Raw genomic sequence first — 19,754 nt, 5'->3', positions numbered from 1 at the left:
AAGCACCAATGACCATTAAGGCGAGGGAAGTTGTGTTCAGCATCGCGGGGAATTTTGAGCATCAAACATTACAGATAATAATTTAGTCACTTTTTTGCACCCTTTCAATAATCTGGATTATTGCAATAATAATGACAATTTTTTAATTCTTATTATTGAATGTGTTACTTAGCGGTCATTTAATTTATATCACTGAAATATTTTGATTACTATTCTGTTCAACCTGTATGTCAAAAAATTCCATAAAAATTAAAAGACATTGTTGTTTTTTTTTATACAGAATTTTTCATGTTTTCCATTTTTTAAGAACCGATTTGGCCACCGGCACCATTTTTTAAAGGACCGATTTAGTACTAGCATCGGTCGAAATGTAAACAATGGCCATCCCTAACTGTGATGATCCCTGCGTGCCTGCAGCTCTGGTGAATTCAATACCATAGAGGATTAAGGCAGTGCCACATAACAGTGATGCTCACACTAAATATTGACACTTTGGACATGTTCACAGTAAGGTATAGTCACTTGTGTTGCCAGCTAATGAGAAAATAATGGCGGTGTCTGTTAACTTAATTTCAGTGTAGAGTAAATGTATACTGTTACACAAGCTGTACACTGACTACTCTAAGTCTTATACAAGTTCAATATCAGTATTGCCCTTTGAGAGGATATGATAAAATGTTAACTGAGGGGTGCAATCACGTTTGTAAAATAAATTATGCAAAAAAACCCAAAAAACAATTAAGCATTGTAGAAAATACAATACTAAACATAGAGTGGTACCTAAACTTAAAAGTGTTTTGATAAAAGAGTTGTCTCTCGGCTAATTGTTATGCTTTAAGTTGCAAACAAAAATTTGAGTTACTAGCATCCCCGCTATCATTTGGCGCAGTAAATGTCACAGTGAACCCATTAAGATCCAACCAAAACATCTAGCATTAGCTTATAGATAAAGATTGACATAACTTAGATTTTCCAAGTATAGGAGGGAAGAAAGTGAGTGTTCAGTACAGTTCTGATAAGAAATGGATGAAAGGCACTAAATTAAAGAAAGAAATCATCAAAATCGTGACTTGGTAAAGCAGTTGGAGCGCAGCATTGCTATTCCTCACCATACTCAAGCAGAATGAGTCGATAACGCAAGCTAAGAATTTTACAATTATATCTAAGAGGGCAAACATTTATTCATGAAAATATGGAAAAGCTGCTTATGGTGTGTTTGAAGGAGAAGCAGCTGGAAGGAGGCACAATAGAAGTTCACTCTCAAGGGTAAATGCTGTAAATTCTTACATTACTTCATACTTCTATTGCAGTTAGTGGTAGTGCATTCTATTGCATTGTTCTGATACAATATTTTTAATCTAAAAGTTAGTTTTTTTTAAAGGCATGTTACATGTTAAAATTGTGGTATTCTAAAGGGGGCAAAGCACCAATTAAGTTGATTTGAAGTCATTTTAATGGGCAGCACAGATTTGAAATACAAGTGTTTTGAGTTGAGAGCTACGACACAAACCCAAGTCAAGGTACTATTGCATTTTAAATATCAGGAGGCTTACCTTGAGGACAGCCTTCAATTCAGGCTCATTGTCGGTACGCGTCTGCAGCAGCGCAGCTCCATTAATCTGAGACGAGCAGAAGAGGATGTACGGCTGCATGAGGGGCAACTCGGCGGCCAAAATATCTCCCACCATCTGCACCGGCATGTTCTCACCACCACTCTTTTTTCGAGCAGCCAACGCCCTGCAAGCACCATTTAATCCAATATGTAAAGATGCACATATTAACATCCATTCTAAGAGAAGCGACACTTACTTGAGAAACTTCTGGTTGCAGGTCATCAGTTCTTTCCAGTTGACAAAGATCATTTTCAACTCTGCCTCTGTTAGTGGTCCAGATTCCGACATGGGCTTATAGAAAACCTAAAAGCAGTACCTCAGTTGTTTGTCATGCTGTCATACTTGACCCAGTAAACTCCTTAATGTGAGTGCTGACCTCAACCACTGTCTGCAAGTCCTCCACATATCTCTCTTCAGTCTGTAACAGCTCATGGATGTAACCCTGCCTTTTCTTCTCTAGCGGGCTCAATGAGTTCAGGATTGTCAGGTTTGCACACCCTGCAGAAGAGCAACACACATAAACACACACAAGACGGGGGTATTTTTCATGTCAAACACAAATACAAAATAAGCTTTGTGAGCATTTCTACTGTTGAATATTTGAGTAAAAAAAACCCTGTTAAGAAAAATGGGAGTCAAAAGAAGTGGAATTACTATGTGAACATGCTTACCTGATGCCAGACTTAACACGTGTGAGTGACCCAAATTTACTGACTGGCACTCCATCACAGTTCTCAGCCCTGCTTCTCCGGATTCACGCTCATTGTCTACCTCGTCCCAGAGGTTTAAAAAGTGAAATCTGCTCTCTAACGTCATCCCCTATAAGTATTTTCCTTGGTCCCTGTCTTAAAGTAAGTCACAGTTTTTGTCTTTCACCTTCTGGCTCGGCTGTCATTATTTTGTTGCTGAGGTGTCAGATTAAAAGTTTCTGTTTCTACCAAAACAGGAAGAGGAAGATTAGCATTTCTTTAGTTCTATGTGGCATGCATAGAAGAAGTTAATAATTTTAATATCACTATGGGGAAATTAAGTTTTTTTTTTACAAAATTGTTATTTAGAAACAAGTTTCAACAACATTAATATATCAACCAGTGGTGGAACATGTTAATTTTTAATAAACTGAGTTGAAGGTTACTGAGTCAGTCAGACTTATCTACTCATCCTAATCATTCAATGTGTTGACAACAGACACATCTTCACACATGCGACTACCAACCACCACGGGCATCGGGAGAATACAAAAGAAGAACACGTTAGGTGTGAAATTCAACAAATCTTTAATGTTTTAAGGCAGAATCAAAACAAAATAAATACACATCACCATAGAAAGTTGTGCTTTGCTAACATGAAGTGATCATGGAGTGCATTGTACACTGCTTTCTTGCTGCTTTGTGCTTCAAATCTGAGTAGAGCCTGTGGTACATTGAGCTTCAATCATTCAGAAATTGTAATTTGTAAGTAGAAATAGTCCCCTCTCCAGCAATAGCACAGCATGGTGGCACACTAGACAAAACATATCGCTAAAGCTTGAGTAGAGTAATTTGCGTTTTTAAACTGCTGTCATTAAAAAAAAAAAATGGCTGTCATTTGCCGGCAAACCACTTGGTGCTCTGTGAGGATAATCTGAAAAGGCACTTAAAATTAGGCAAAATGTGGTCAAAGGTGGCAAAAGTTTTTTAAAGATGCATTTTTGCAAAACAAATTGAGAACTCCTGGAAAAGTAACGGAAGTTAAGCAAGAAGGAAGCACGTTGGGTGGAAAAGATCAGAACAAGAACAAAAGGAAAGCTTAAAGAAGAGACCCACTGTCTAACTCTCATGTTAGAAAAGGCATGTTTTGTTCAATCAAGAGTACTCACAGTGAGACTACAACATGAGGAGATTGTGTGGGGCAGCCCAGTCCAAACACTACAACTTTAGATCAGAGAGCAAAAAAAGTGGGTCTCTGTGGAGTCGGCAGGACAGAAAGAAAGGGAAGATCACGTTCTACTGCCCTAAAAGGAGACAAGAGGGTGAGCAGGTGGAAGGGCAGGTATGTAGAACATGAGGAGAAAGAGGAAAACAAGGTGAGACTGTCAGCAGGTAGCTGGTGAAATCAACCACAGAGATTAATGTGGAAAACCTCTCCAGTTTTGACAGAGATTCAATATAATTCCCTAGTATGCGGTCTTTTGCATTCATGACAAAACAAACAAACACTTCTTAACTTATCAGTTGTTGAGCGGCATGGCAGAAGGGGCAGAGTGGCCATCTAGCAATAGGAAGATTCCGGCTCTCCCCAAGACCTCTGGAGGTATCCTTGAGGAAGATACTGAACCCAGAGTTGCTCCTGACGCTGTGTCATCAATGTGTGTTTCCCCACTGTGGGACTATAAGGGATTATCTTAATATCTTGTTCTTCAATCTCTGTTAGGTATAGTACAGTGGAACCTCTAAGGACCAATGCCCGAGCAGACAGTACAAAATGGAGATTGATATGAAGGACATTATAAATTTTGGCATTTCGAACCACCGCTATGACTCATGACCTCTGCAAAAGGCAGTGTGAGACTTCAGCTCAGTGAGCAAATATTGGACTAACTCCGCAAGTGTGCTTTTTTTGGGCTATATATGCAATTTTTGGATGCCACCACAGAAAAAAAGAAAAATGTATTGACGACCACCGAACGAACGGTAAATGGATACATACTATAAGTCTCTGTCCAGGCTGCTCAGCACAATATGGTTAATATAACAGAAAGTCTAAGTGGTCCACGTTTATATTAAGTGACTTGCCTTCTAAGCACAAGCAGTAATCCTCCCTCTGCACGTTTGTCACAGTGTCTGCCAATCACCACAAATGGACAAGTATACAATTTGTAGATTTTTGTTGACTTTAACAATTAAATTAAACATTCCCTGTAAAGTTTAAATTTGATTTGAGAAAATTAGAGGTTGGCCTGCATCCTGGACCTCAGAGATTCCACTGTACAAGAAAGAGGTGAACTACTGCTTGTTTGTAAAGACAAATATTTTTAATTGGTTAGATTTAGCAACATATACTCTTTAGTCTTTAGCAATGCATTAATGTATGTGCCGAGCAAAATGGCATAAACAAGGAAGTATATTTAATGCAACGTTTATGATAGTACAGCTCCCAAAGGCCAACTTCACCTTTATGTACTGGTAACTAATGATTCAGTTAGCGTTTTACTTACACTGCTGACTAGGGTCAACGTCTGCCGCGGTCATCCTAATATAATTGGTGGGGAACAAGCCGGTGACTCCATTGGCCTCTCCCCTCCACCAGTCGGGGTCATTCTTGTCGAGGACGTTGATCAGCTGGTTCGCTGAGAAGCTTAGCTCATCCTTGTTGGCGGCTGTGTAGTCGTATAAGGCGATCACCTGACAAACTGCTGTACAAGAGGACACGGTCATATTTACCTACTTTTTGAATGAAGCCAATCTATTACTGATCCAGAAGCTTAAAAATGGGAAGCAATCCTATTTTGCTATTTCTGTAGTGTATTTAGATTTTTAGAATCATTATGTTTTACCTGACTGGACTGTTGGTGTGGATTTGCCACTATTGGACCCTAATATCTGGACATGTGAAGGAGGAAACCAGCCCTTCTGACGCTTTTTACCACGGGCCTGGTGTAGAAACACATATAAATACAGGAAACCTTCTAATACACAACAAACATATACAAACTGTAAACCCTTTACTGCCATTTACTGTTCACAAACAGATTATTACTGCAAACTGGAGGAAATGGTTGAGCACTGACCTGCAGTTCTCCCAGCCACCAGCCTGACGTGTTCTTATTAAGGATGACGATGAGTTGACCATTTTCGAGGTTCAGCTGCCCAGGTCCGGAGGATGAATGAGCTTTTGTCACTTTAGCAATTTCTGTGTAAGAAACATACACATTTAAGTACAAAAAAGTGGAAAAATGACTATTATTACCAACAACGTTACTTTTACTAGTAGCGAGTAATTTAATAATTACCTTTAGGTACATTACAACGCAGTTACCGATACACTTGATGTAATGTGGCACGCTACTTTTGATGTAGTTGTATGTCAACATGACTGTCAGAAGAAGAGCAAGTTCAATGCAGCAAGTATCTGTTAACCAATGAAAGCAATAACCACTAATACACCAAAATGAACTTGCTATCAAATAGATAACTACATCTCACAGCAAACAACCTGTAATACACGCACACATACACACTACTATTACGAGGGAATATTGAACAACAAATCGATGATTGAAGTGACAAGCTTGCTATCCTACAATACCATGTTTGTGGACAAGAAGATATGACAGCCATGGAAACACATTCAATCTCCCTATTAACCAGAGGTCAAATAATCCAGGGATAAGATTCAACAGACCTGCTTTCACTGCCGGGAAACTGCCGTTTTTAAGTTAACAAACACAGCTGAGCGCTCACTGACTACAATTAGCAACAGGTACCGCCTTTTAAAGAAACACAATTACACACACGCAGCCACACAAACACACTCCGCTCTCATGAAATGTCTTTTAACTCCATATCCCATATATTAAAAAATTGTTTTTAAAGTAACGCATTAAATACTTTCCCTAATAATTAATTACATTTATTGAAGAGTAATTATGTTAGTATTTTCCTATAATTAATTACTTTTCAAAATTTTTTTCCGAACACCGGTTATGGCAAACAATCTGTTGATACTGACCTGGCTTTTTCGTGCTTGTCTGAAAAACACAAATAACATGCTTTTAATTAATCAATGTGTATTTATTTCAAGTTTAAGTGGCTTGGTTTCTTACCTCCTTAGGTTTGACATAGTTGCTGGGGAAGACACCCGTGCGATTACCGGTCGTACCGTTCCACCACTCTCCATTCTTCTTGATCACCAAGACCACATCACCCTCTCTGAATGTTAGATCTGCAGGTTCTGGAGACTCGTATGTGTACAACGCCACATACTCTAGACCGCAAAAGTGATGGAAATCATGAAACCAGCAATCAGGCTATAACTAGAGTATGACTAATGCAACGATAAATGAATTAAGGGTAAGACCATATTGAAGAGTTAAGGACAAGTATTCACCTTCAAGCTGCTGGCTGTCACTCAGGTCCAAAGCATTGGAGGAGGAGCTTTTAATGCTATAGACACATAGACAACCATTAATAGACTTGTTTACTTAAAATACCCTGTCATCAGTGCAAAACAGGCTTTGCACAGCGAAATAAGTGCCAATGTTATCGTCTTGTGCTAGAATTGCACATGTCAAAATTACATCCACACGACCCTGACTCAGATAAGAGGCAGAAAAATGGATGGATGTTATGGCTTAACTAAGCTTTTATGTGCACAACTAAATGAATAAGATGAACAGTTGCCTTACATAGAGGTAATTACAGCTCCCCATTAAATAACAGTGTAGAAACTAAACCCTTTCTTCTAAGGCAAGTTGTGCCTTTGTGTTAATATGTGTGTGTGTGTGTGTGTGTGTAGGTAAGACGTACTCGGAACCCTCCTCTTCACCCAGCAGTGTCACATAGGACTTAGGGAACCAGCCTTGTTCTCGATTGAGCTCTCCTAGCCACCAATTCTCCTGTTTTTCCAGCACTTGTATGACATCGTCTTTATTGAAGTTGAGATGGTTGTCTGTCTTTCCTGTCCAGGAGCACAAAGCCTGTGCCAGCAGGTTCCCTACCACTCGCTGATAGAGAAAAAACAAGAAAATAAATATCTCGGTCAAGCAATACAATAAAATACATCTACCCATCCATTTTCTACTGCTTATCCCTCTCAATACTATTGTATTTGAATCATGTTACGAAAACTGTACAGCATAGCACACGCACACACGCACACGCACACACACACTTACAGGGGGCCTATGATGATTTCAATCTACATCTAAAATAGTTCATAGAGGTCTAGATTATATGTATTGGATATGTTTGGTATAAAATTTGCCCAAATTTTGCTCCGGTCATATTTATAAACCAATTTGTTAGTCTGTTTGCAAGCTGTCTGTTGTGAAGGTGTTACTAGATTCCAAATAAAACCATGCCCCACCCTCTCCAAAAGTACTATAATTACCTTTTAAACGTAGACTGTTGAAATATATATCTTGAAGTCTATAGCCGCTAGGTTTCTTTTACATGGTCAAAAATAAACGCCATAACAATATAGACATTCACCCGGTCAAAACTGTACGTACACCTGTACATTCTCCTCTAGATAAAAAAGCGGATTTTTGGCACCATTTATGTCACTGCATGTCACACGTTATTAAGCACGTGCCATGATTTCATTAAAAAAATACTTTATCTTACAATTTTTTGTGTTTTCTTATAGCCTGTAGCAGAAGGGGAGGAGCTCCTCCTCTCTCTATGGCTGAGAGCTTGACCGAATGTCCAAATAAGAACATCCACCTCACAGTGATGTCACGTCATAGCCAGACTGAAAACCATGAGAACAGAGGCATCCAAAACTACAACGTGCAAGCTTACGCCAAAACGCATGAACCTTATGAGTTGACGCTTTGAAGCTTTTTTTTTTTAACACGAGTATCAAACATTATAACAACATTTATAAGTCAGAAAAGACCAAATTTAAACAGTTGAACAAGTTGAAGGAGTGGAAAGAAGCAGAGCTTAATCGATCCCATCCCTGTCCTATTTTAAGAGCTTGATACGTTATCAGGTACTGTTTGTAATCATTTGAAAGAAAAGTTAAGAAAAGTTATAAAAATGCTATTATTGGAATTCATAGATACACAGAGGGTGAGATAAGTGTTCGCTAATGGTTATCTGGTATTAGTGTTATTGTATTCATTTGTTTCTTTTTTCCTCATCTTGGAACTGTTAGCGAGATTAAGACAAAATGGTTTACATTGCCTCGAGCACTGTATGTCAAACATTTTTCACAAAGTACCACCTCAGAAAACACTTGGCTCTACAAGTACCACCATATTGACCAACATTACAATGCAGTAGCGTAGTAGGCATGAAAATTCATTAAAAACAAGGCAGATGTTTTTTTTAACAAGTATATTCATTTTTGGCCACTGTAACTTTACACAGAATTTGAACAGTAATACTGTGTTTGAATACAGAATTAAGTGATCATTTGGCATACCACCTGATGGAGCCCATACATCACTAGTGGCACACATACCACAGTTTGAGGTTCACTGGCCTAGAGCAGTGGTTCTCAACCTTTTGTCAGTGATGTACCCCCTGTGAACATTTTTTTACTTCAATTACCCCCTAATCAGAGCAAAACATTTTTGGTTGAAAAAAAAAAGATAAAGCAGTAAAATACAGCACTATGTCATCAGTTTCTGATTTATTAAATTGTATAGAAGTGCAAAATATTGCTCATTTGTAGTCGTAGTGGTTTGTGCAGTCCTTCGAGACATTTGTGATTTGGGGCTATATAAATAAACATTGATTGATTGATTGATAGTGGTCTTTCTTGAACTATTTGGAAAAAAATAACTAAAAATAACTAAAAACTTGTTGAAAAATAAACAAGTGATTACATTATAAATAAAGATTTCTACACATAGAAGTAATCATCTACTTAAAGTGCCCTCTTTGGGGATTGTAATAGAAATCCATTTGGATTCACAAACTTAATTCTAAACATTTCTTCACAAAAAAAGAAATCTTTAACATCGATATTTTTGGAACATGTCCACAAAACACTAGCTTTTTAACACTGAATATTGCATTGTTGCAGTTCTTTTCACAGTTTATGAACTTACATTCATATTTTGTTCAAGTATTATTCAATACATATTAGGGCTGCGAATATTTGGGTGTTCTACGATTCGATTCAATATCAATTCTTGGGGTCGCGATTCGATTATATCTCGATTTTTTCGATTCAACGCGATTCTCGATTCAAAAACGATATTTTTCCGATTCAGAACAATTCTGTATTCATTCAATACATATGATTTCAGTAGGATCTACCCCAGTCTGCTGACATGCTAGCAGAGTACTAGATTTAAAAAAAAAAGCTTTTATAATTGTAAAGGACAATGTTTTATCAACTGATTGCAATAATGTAAATTTGTTTTAACTATTAAACAAACCCAAAATACGACTTATTTTATCTTTGTGAAAACATTGGACACAGTGTGTTGTCAAGCTTATGAGACGCGATACAAGTGTAAGCCACTGTGACACTATTGTTCTTTGTTTTATTATTTCTATAAATGTCTGATGTTAATGTCAATGAGGGATTTTTAATCACTGCTATGCTAAAATTATAACTAATATTGATACTGTTGTTGATAATGTTCATTTTTGTTTAACTACTTTTGGTTTGTTCTGTGTCGTGTTTGTGCCCCTTTTCAATTGCTCTGTTTATTGCAGTTCTGAGTGTTGCTGGGTCAGGTTTGGTTTTGGAATTGGATTGCATTGTTATGGTACTGCTGTGTATCCTTTTGTTAGATTGATAAAAAAATAAAATAAATAAATAAATAAATAAAATAAAAAATCAATTAAAAAAAAAAAGAGAATCGAATCTGAATCGCACAACGTGAGAATCGCGATTCGTATTCAAATCGATTTTTCCCACACCCCTAATACATATACCGTATTTCCTTGAATTGCAGCAGGGCATATAGTATGCGCCTGCCTTGAATTACTGCTGGGTCAAACTCGCTTCGCAAAAATAATTAGCACATGCTTAGTATTACCGCCTGGTCAAACTTGTGACGTCACGAGTGACACTTCCCCTGCCATCATTTTCAAAATGGAGGAGGCTGATTTCAATACCGGTAATTTAAAAACGCATAAAGGGAAGAAGATTAAGAGCTATTCAGTAGGATTTAAGGTCCAAGCTTACATCACACACAAATTTTTACTGCATGCCTTTGGTAAGTGCCGGATTGAGAAGAGGTTTTAAAATAATTAGCGAATGCTTACTTTTACCGCATGCCTTTGGTAAGTGCAGGAGTGAGAAGAGGTTTTAAATTAATTAGCGCCCCGGCGGCAATTCAAGGAAATACGGTATTCATAAAGGATTTTTGCATTGTTGCTATTTTTAGAATATTTCTAAAAAATCTCACGTACCCCTCGGCATACCTTCAAGTACCCCCAGGGGTACGCGTACCCCCATTTGAGAACCACTGGCCTAGAGAATGAATGGGAGGATGGGTGAGTGAATGAATGGGCGGGCAGGAGATAATGAGTGAGATCATTATGCTAAGCAGTGGAGAGTAAGCGGTGGTAGGACTGGAAAAACTTCTGCTTCTTCCTACTCCTTTTTGGACTCAATTCAAATTGTGATGATCTATTAATAGCTTGCTTTTGCTTTAATTAAGTTGTTTGTGTGTTTTTAATGTTTCTTAAACTGGCATATGCTTACACAGTGTTTTTGTTATTTTCCTAAACCAGGGTTACCCACATTTTTTCAGCAGGCGAGCTACTTTTCAAATGACCAAGTCGAGGTGATCTACCTCATCTTCGTGTGTGTCAACACACACACACACACACACACACACACGCACACGCACACATATATATTTTATATTTATATATTGTATTCATATGTAAATATACATATTTCTATAATCAGTTCATTTGTTTATGAAAAATATGTTTTTTGTTAACATGTTAAAAGGTGGTTACTGAAAATACAAGCACGTTTAACACATGCATGATGTTGTAATTGTATGCATGTGTTAAATAAACTCAAACCATAACCATAACATGTAGATTCCTTTCTTTCATGAAGACAAGAATATAAGCCGTTGTATTATCTGATTCTGATGACTCACATTGATTGGAATCAGACAGGATTCACAGTAGTACTAAAAACTTCCACATTTTCTAATTTACATTGTGGAGGAAAAAAAAGTCCTCCTTTCTGTCCAATACCACATGAAAGTGGTTGGTTTATGGCATCTTATTTGTCCAGCTTCCATATTCGTTTTCATACACTTTATAAACTCCGTAAGTTGCTAGCTTCTGTGTGCTATCTTTAGGAGACTCTTATTTTGTTAGCACAGGCAGGATGGAGCAGTACTTTTATTGTGAAAACCGGAACTGTGCGGTTGGTCTTTAGGCTTTTGACGGCATCTAACAAGATCCTCAGGTGCTGCGAATGTCAATCAAGTGACGTCACATTGAAGATTTCTGGTCGCAAATTTTTATGGCCTATTTTTTTAATGCCAGGCTCGCAATCGACTGACACATGGTCCTCAATCGACTGGTAGCTTGTGATTGATGTAATGGGCACCCCTGGTTAAAACCATTCCACACATATAAATACCGTCAATGTTGTGTGTGTGTGTACATAAATGAGGGTTCCAATTATTTCAATGGATAGTGGTTTTCGATTTTGTTTAGTTATTGTCTATTTATTTGTTTTGCGCAAACCAATGTAATAAAAGATAATAAGGAACTAGTTTAATTATTGTGCTGATATTGTTTAAATGTCAATAGCACACCATAAATACATTTTAAATTTGCGGTTAATAGATGTAATCCGTATCAGTAATGATACTGGCCGATCGCACTCACGGATGATCAGTATTAGAATTTGCAGTATAAATTCCTGATCTGAACATCCCTATTTTGAAATAATAACAGACACATAGTATGTCATTTTTAAAACACAAACAATGACATTGTACACATGGTACTAAATGTAAATACAGAATAGTGGTCAGCTTGTCAAATAAATAGAAGGTTTGTTTTCCCCCCCATTGTCTTACCTGTCCCTGTGTGTCAGAGGGGCCGAGGTTTGGGGAGTGTGTTGGGGTGAAGGCAGATTTAGTCGACCCTGCCTTTGCTGCCTCCAGCGCATTGGAGAGCTGCGACTGGATGGGTAATTTTGGAGGAGTTGCAGCAACTGCCGAGTTGGATGCAGACACTCTTTCCACATAGCTCTCTGGGAACCAACCTATCTGACCCAGCCTGCTTCCGTACAACCAGCCCTCCTCCGGCCCAGCTGTCTCATCCACCTGACGGAAGAAGTTTGAACAAAAGTGAAGTGCGGAAATAAAATGGGCTATGATAAAATTTAAAAAAATAATGGTTGTATAGGACTACAAGGTAATCCACCGGACACCATCCAATTGTAATTGTATAGTTCTTCAACAGGTTGAAAAATAAAAAGCGTAAGAAACATTTCACTTCAAAATCAAAGAAAGATACTATTGTATTTTGAAATCCCAGATACTCTTACAAACACGCACATTTTGAACCTGTAGTAGACCTTTAAGATTGAATCATACAAATTCCTAGTCACTTGTAAAGCATATTTGATAGGTACCTCAATGATGTCATCTGCGTTAAAGGTGAGCTCCTCATGGTTACGTGCAGTGAATGGATAGAGCGCCTTGAACGGTGTGAGAGATGCAGACTTCCGGTGTTGCGAGGCCCTGGGTTGCTTGCCTACAGTCACACATCAGGAATAAGAGTTTTAAATTTACGTCCTCTTTGTTTTCATATCAAGCATAACACTACATGCACACAACATAATGCCACACTGAAGCAAAGGGCCATTTTCAAACACCAATTGAGCAATATTTAAAATTGAACTATCTTGCTCACGGGCACCTCAGTAAATGAGCACGCCAGTACTACATTTTCTTACCTTTCCTCTCTTCCAGTCCTTTGAGCAAAGAGTTGAGCTTCCCCTGAATGTCAATCTTGCTTCCTCCACTGTGTGAATGCTGCTCCTTTCTCTTCTTTTCCTCCTCTGCTTTCCTCCTCTCCTCTTCCTCTCTCTTCCTATTCTCTTCTGCTCTTTTTCTCTCCTCTTCACGCCGCCTACTATCATCGTCTTGCTGCCTCTGCTGAAGATTTCTCATTTCATCTTCCCGCCTTCGGTGCTCCAACTCCTGCTGCTGCTCTCTCTTCTTTTTCTCCTCCGCATCTCGGACGGCTGCCTCTGCAGCTCTTTGTCTTCGCCTTTCCTCCGCCTCCTGCTCCCTCTGTCTTATGCGCTCCTCCTCCTGCTCTCTCTGTCTTCTGCGCTCCTCCTCCTGCCTCTTCCTCTCTTCCTCCCGCCTCTGTCGCTCCTCCTCTACTTCTTTCTTTCTCTTCTCCTCCTGTCGGCGGTCCTCCTCCAGCTTCCTCCTCTCTTCCTCCAACTGCCTCCTTTCCTCCTCCAGCTTCCTTCTCTCCTCCTCCTGCCTTCGTCTCTCCGCTTGCCTCTGTCGCTCCTCTTCTTCCCTTTTCTTCCTTTCCGCCTCCTGTTTTGCCCTTAACTCTCGTTCAGCCTCCAACTTGGCCGCCTGGATGAGAGCCTGCCTCTCTTTCTCTTCCTCCTCTCTTTTTTTGGCCTCTCGTTCCTCATGTAGCCTCCTCTGACGCTCCTCTTCATCTTTCCTAAGCTTCTCCTGCCGCTGGCGCTCCTGTTCTAACTTGATACGCCTGCCAATGAGATGCAAAAACACTTAGAAGGATCATACTTCCGATTTAGAAGTTTTTCCACTGAAAACATGTTGGAAAGCGTCACAAACCTTTGAGCTTCTTCCTCCTCCCTAAGCTTCCTTTCCTCCTCTTGCCTTTTCCTCTCTTCTTCTCTCTTACGTCGCTCTTCCTCCTCCTGCTTTCTCCGAACAAGCTCATGCTTTTTGTCTTCCTTAAGGCCTCGCAGTTTCTCAAGTGCAGCCTGCTGCTTCTGCTGGCTCACTCTAAGTTCCTGACATCCACACAAAAAAAACGTTTTATTGAGAAACACGTGACTACCACAGGTTCAGTATACAAAGCAAAGCAAACAAGACGTTCATAGAGGAGAGAAATAAGCTTAAGTTGAGGAGGTAAAAGCCAAGGGACAAATCATATACAAAACTAGAGTGAAGCTAAGATTAGGACAACAAGGAGAATGAAAACCTTAAGCAGGTAGAATAGGTTACGGAGGCAGACCAATAGAGAGATGACAGCCCGAAGCAAAGCATCATTAGCATACACATGCTGTAAAGTTATGAGAGAGATGTGCGAGAGAGACGAAAGATGCAGAAAAAAGGAGAAAGATGCAAAAAAAGAAACAATGGTTAAATATAGCAAAATATGCGTTAAAAAAAAAAAAAGAAGCAACAAATGACTTGAACAGCCAATCAGAATTGCTATTAAAGTGGGACAACAAGTATTCCCATATCCTATCATTAATCAATTTAGAACTATATCAAAATGAGTGATGTACATGTACACCTATCAAGGTCTGATACTGTATAGCATGAGTCACTGTGACACCTACACAGAGACAGTGAGTCACTGCATCATGTGATTTTTTTTTTAACTAGCTTTTCTGATAGTGCTCTATTCTACCTGCATGCCTCTGTTATACCGGTCCAGCTCTTCCAGTTTGACAGCAGTTTCTTTCTCAAGGGCGTCCAGCTGACCTTTTAGTTTTATGCATGCCCCCTTCCTCTCCGTAACGCTGAGCTTCAGAGTGGATATGGCTGAATCTATATTGAAACACAGTGAGAAGTAAAGAGAAGTTAGTTATATTCCTTCTGCGGCATTGACAGTGCTGTCAACTGAAATTTTACTTAACTACAACTCTTCCCGTTGGCTAATAGTGTAACTAAAATATCAGTTCAAAAGTGTTAAATACCTATTTGTATCCTGCCTAAAAGAAATATTTTAAATAATTGTATTTTTCTGTGGATCTATTTTATTTGTGTAAGTAAAGATATCAGACCAACTCTTTAAACTACTGTTTTTAAAGGGTAGCTTTTGTCGAACCTCATTTAGCTATGAATATGTTAATAAAGAAAAATTGTTGTCAGGCACAATTAGTAAGGATTGTGAGATATAGACAATATAAATTATATAAATTTTGCCAACACTATCGTTACATCGTGATAACGACACATTCGAGCTGTGACCCACAAATTTGACAGCAACAAGCAAAAGGACCACTTCCTCAATGCAATGTAGCATTCTTGCTAACGGGCAAAAGAGCTAACGGCTAGCGTTCCTTGAAACTACAAATCCACTTCTAAGTCAGCAATCCTCACCTCCATTGCGGTGTATAAACTACACTTCTTACATGTACCATTATCACTGGAGGAAGAGAAATAACTAAACATGCTACACAACACACCTTAAGGCAGCGTTTCTCAAAGTGTGGGGCGCGCCCCACTGGTGGGGAATAGAGACATGACAGGTGGGGCGCGAGAAACGGGAGGAAATTTCACTTTTATTTTTTTTATTTTTTTATTCTTAGATTTTTTTTTTACAACCCCGTTTTAAAAACTGTAAATCACTTTGTGATTCTGTCTGTGAAATCCGCTATACAAATTAATGTAAATTACTTATTTTTCCGGTAGACTTTAAATTTCTAGGTAGGAGCGAAAGTTTGACAGACGCAACAGTAACTAATGGGGGCGGAGCTGAGCGGAAAACACTTTTGCGCGGATGGGTAGCAGACTGATGACCACAATTACACAAAATGGATAAATTGGCTTCATATAGAGTTGCATACAGAATTGCTCAATGCAAAAAAGCACACAATTGCTGAGCAGCTGATTCTCCCCGCTGCAATAGACATGGTGTCAGTCATGCTTGACGAGACAAGCGCAGCAAAATTAAAAGCTGTCCTACTGTCAAGCGACACAGTTGCGAGACGTATATGCGACATTGCAAGTGATCTTGAGGAACAACTCGTAGACCAGGGGTAGGCAACCGGCGGCTCCGCAGCTGCATGCGACTCTTTGATCACTCTGATGCGGCTCAGCTTGTCACGGCAAGCTCAGCTTGTCATCCTGCTTGTCAAACCTCGGGACACGCCCACGGCCGCGCGCGTCTCCGTCAAAGACATGTGGGTGTCCAAATTAAAGCGCCTGACAGCGGACTTTGAAGATGTTTCACGCCAGAAGGCCGTTCTTGCTCAGAATCACAAATAGTGTGATATTGAAAACCTCCCCAAACCAGACAAACTTGTGTTCGAAACTTGGAACGCTATCCCGGACTTTTATGTGAACATGAAAAAGTATGCACTTGGAGTCCTGTCGATCTTTGGATCCACATACGCATGTGAGCAGGTGTTCTCCAACATGAACTTTATTGAAAACAAGCATCGCACACGCCTCAGATGAGAGTTTATAATCCTGTGCGAAGATAAAGGTGACGTCATACAGCCCCGATGTGGAGACGCTTTGCTCTGTGGTTCAGGAGTAGAAATCACATTGACCACGTATGATAAATATTTTAATTTCCTATAATTTTGCATATATTCACATTTTTTAATTGTTCAGGGAAATATACATTTTACTGCATTTTTAGTTCTCAGTTAGTGAATAATTTAAGTTTGGCTGTTTTTTTTTACATTACTAAAAGGAGGACTTAAATAGACATTAAGTATTTTACTTAACCTTCAACCCGACGTCTTTTTCGGAGTTAAAACGTTTTGTTGCATGCAGACATTTTATTTCATTTTTTCTGCAGTCGTTCATTGATTTCATAAACGTAACCCATCATAGTTAAGTTATACATAGCACAAAGCAAAAAGAAAACTTTATATGCAGTGTTATTTCATTTTTTGTTTAATTGTTTTATTTTATTTTATATTTTAATTTTTTTGTCCTGTCCAGCTTCTCAGGCAAATCATATAGTTGATGTAGATGCCCATATCGGCTTTTCACATTTACTTTACAGAAGAGAAGTGTAGGATACTTATCTTGTTGCCTTATTTAAATTTGACTTTATTAAATGTATTTATATTATCATTTTGTGCAGCAAGGGATAGAAAGAGAAAAAAATGAAGACAGAGAGGGAAATTGTGGGGATTAGAGGGGGATTAGACAGTGTTATTTCATTTTAAATTTCAAAAGAATTTTGTGGCTCCCATTGTTTTCTTTAATTTGTAAAACGGGTCAAAATGGCTCTTTGAGTGGTAAAGGTTGCCGACCCCTGTCGTAGACAAATTAAAATAAAGTCGTTTTCCTTTACAAGTGGACGAAGCTACTGACAGCAATAAAGACTGCCTGTTCATCGCATACATCCGCTTTGTGAATGGCAAATCACTGTGCGCGGATTTACTGTTTTGCAAATACATAAAAAATATAGCCACTGCTGATGAGCTGGTCAAGATAATGGACAGTTTCCTCAAAGAACACAACCTTAAATGGGAAAACTGTATGGGCCTTTGCTCCGATGGCGCACAGACCATGGCAGGGTCAAGAAACGGGCAGCAGGCTCTAATAAAGAGGGTTGCGCCAAATGCGCATTGGACACACTGTGTCATTCACCGGGAAGCACTCGCGTCAAGACAGCTCAGCCCCGAACTCAATGGGGTTTTAACAGATATTGTGAGCGCGGTAAATTTTATCAAAACACGAAAAAGGGGCACTTTTAATTTATTTATTATTGAACTTGATGCAAGTTATTTGATTTATTATTGAACTTGATGCAAGTTATTTGATTTATTATTGAACTTGATGCAAGTTATAACACTTTTATTTGATTTATTATTGAACTTGATGCAAGTTATAACACTATTGTTTTATTTATTATTGAACTTGATGAAAGTTATTTTATTTATTATTGAACTTGATGCAAGTTATACCACAGCTGCACAGTTATTTTATTTATTATTGAACTTGATTTTATTTTATGTTATTTAGTTTGAAGGTATACAACTTGATGTTACTTGATGTTCAATACATTTGAAAATGTTAAACTTGGCATTAGCGATCTGTTGGGGCGATGGGGGCAGGTGGGTCTTGAAAACTCCCCCTTGTCCAAAGTGGGGGATGACAAAAAAAGTTTGAGAACCACTGCCTTAAGGGGATATGCGAACAGCAAGCTAAAGTAAACAAGGTGGGTATAATGATATAATTATCGACAGTAACCATACCAACTTTAGTCTCAGTTTATGGTCAATGCTACAGTGGTTACGCTGTGCAGCCTGTAACGTTCCTTGAAAGTACAAATCCACTTCTAAGTCAGCAATCCTCATCTCCATTGCGGTGTATAAACTACACTTCTTACAAGTACCATTATCACTGGAGGAAGAGAAATAACTAAACATGCTACACAACACACCAAAAGGGGATATGCGAACAGCAGGCTAAAGTAAACAAGGTGGGTATAATGATATAATTATCGACAGTAACCATACCAAGTTTAGACTCAGTTTATGGTCAATACTACAGTGGTTAAATTGATATTAGTTACAACCAAAACAATTGTTTTTACTTTTCTTACTGTTTACAAATTATGCAAGTAAATCCCTGGACACAGGAGAATTTTAAGGGCAAAAGCCAAAACAGTTAAATCCGAGCTAATAATAGGCAAATAATTTAATATGTAATTGATATTGTTACATACTATACTGTGTTTTTGTCTGATTGTAATTGTGATAAAAAATGTATTTAACGATCCTATGAATTTGAAGTATAAATATCACCATTGGTTTGATCAATACTGCTCCTGTAACTACTTAATATTGGATTTGTACCCAGATTTGTAATGTAAACCAAAACAAAAAATATCAAACAACAAAAGTATTACATTTTAACAGAAGTGAAGATAGAACCATGTTACAATAAAAAGTAACTAGATATTAGCAATAAATTATCAAGTAATAATTGTTTTGAGTAAATAATAAAACCGGAAATTACGCAATATGTTAGCGCATACTTCAGCAGCCGTTTTGAACATTTTTTATTATCATTAAATACCAAATAATGTATTGCAGGAGGCTGCAATGTATATTGATTTTAAACCTTATTTCCCATACCTAGTAAGGATTATTGCAAAAATATCATCAATATCTATCTGAAATGGGCTAGCCTAGCGCTGCACTGCATGACTTGCCAATACTAACCAGGCATGCCATTCAGTGATATTCTTTGGAGTTTCTCTGTCAGCTTCTTCTGTTCTGGTGTCAAATGGGACAACTTCCTTTGGTATTCCTGATAAAGAGTGAATGCAAATAATAGTTTTCAAACCTGTTGATGTACTATCAAAAACAGTATATTACAAAACAGACAAAGACTTGAACCTCTATCTGTTTTTGCAGGTTTTTCATGTCCTGTTGGCGTGCATCTTTCCTTTGAATGATCAGGTCCAGCTCAGTCTTAGGAAGCTTCTTCTTGTTTTGGATGTCACGCAGTCGGTCGGAAATCTGTTGATGTTTGTTACCCTGCAGACAAAGAGAGAGATTGAGCTA

At 38.5% G+C, this 19,754-nt stretch overlaps 1 protein-coding gene across 3 annotated transcripts in view; it reads right to left on the bottom strand.

Moving 5' to 3' along the window:
- LOC133538063 (intersectin-2-like) overlaps positions 1 to 19,754 on the bottom strand; it is a 66,412-nt gene that overhangs the window by 13,177 nt on the left and 33,481 nt on the right. For 2 of the 3 annotated variants that reach the window (XM_061879360.1, XM_061879349.1), the window contains exons 15-31: positions 19,587 to 19,727; positions 19,410 to 19,497; positions 14,903 to 15,042; positions 14,095 to 14,276; positions 13,224 to 14,005; positions 12,900 to 13,021; positions 12,340 to 12,588; positions 7,121 to 7,317; positions 6,702 to 6,757; positions 6,418 to 6,578; positions 6,324 to 6,342; positions 5,383 to 5,504; positions 5,149 to 5,245; positions 4,810 to 5,007; positions 1,990 to 2,111; positions 1,810 to 1,916; positions 1,554 to 1,737 (exon numbers count right to left, since the gene is read on the bottom strand). In XM_061879360.1, the coding sequence (XP_061735344.1) occupies positions 1,554 to 1,737; positions 1,810 to 1,916; positions 1,990 to 2,111; positions 4,810 to 5,007; positions 5,149 to 5,245; positions 5,383 to 5,504; positions 6,324 to 6,342; positions 6,418 to 6,578; positions 6,702 to 6,757; positions 7,121 to 7,317; positions 12,340 to 12,588; positions 12,900 to 13,021; positions 13,224 to 14,005; positions 14,095 to 14,276; positions 14,903 to 15,042; positions 19,410 to 19,497; positions 19,587 to 19,727 (2,967 nt within the window). The remainder of the gene's footprint in view (positions 1 to 1,553; positions 1,738 to 1,809; positions 1,917 to 1,989; positions 2,112 to 4,809; positions 5,008 to 5,148; positions 5,246 to 5,382; positions 5,505 to 6,323; positions 6,343 to 6,417; positions 6,579 to 6,701; positions 6,758 to 7,120; positions 7,318 to 12,339; positions 12,589 to 12,899; positions 13,022 to 13,223; positions 14,006 to 14,094; positions 14,277 to 14,902; positions 15,043 to 19,409; positions 19,498 to 19,586; positions 19,728 to 19,754) is intronic. The other variant, XM_061879356.1, reaches the window with a different exon arrangement.

The sequence above is a fragment of the Nerophis ophidion genome, linkage group LG02 (genome assembly GCF_033978795.1).
Source record: "Nerophis ophidion isolate RoL-2023_Sa linkage group LG02, RoL_Noph_v1.0, whole genome shotgun sequence".
NCBI classification, from domain to species: Eukaryota; Metazoa; Chordata; class Actinopteri; order Syngnathiformes; family Syngnathidae; genus Nerophis; species Nerophis ophidion.
This window is presented reverse-complemented; position numbering and strand designations above follow the sequence as displayed.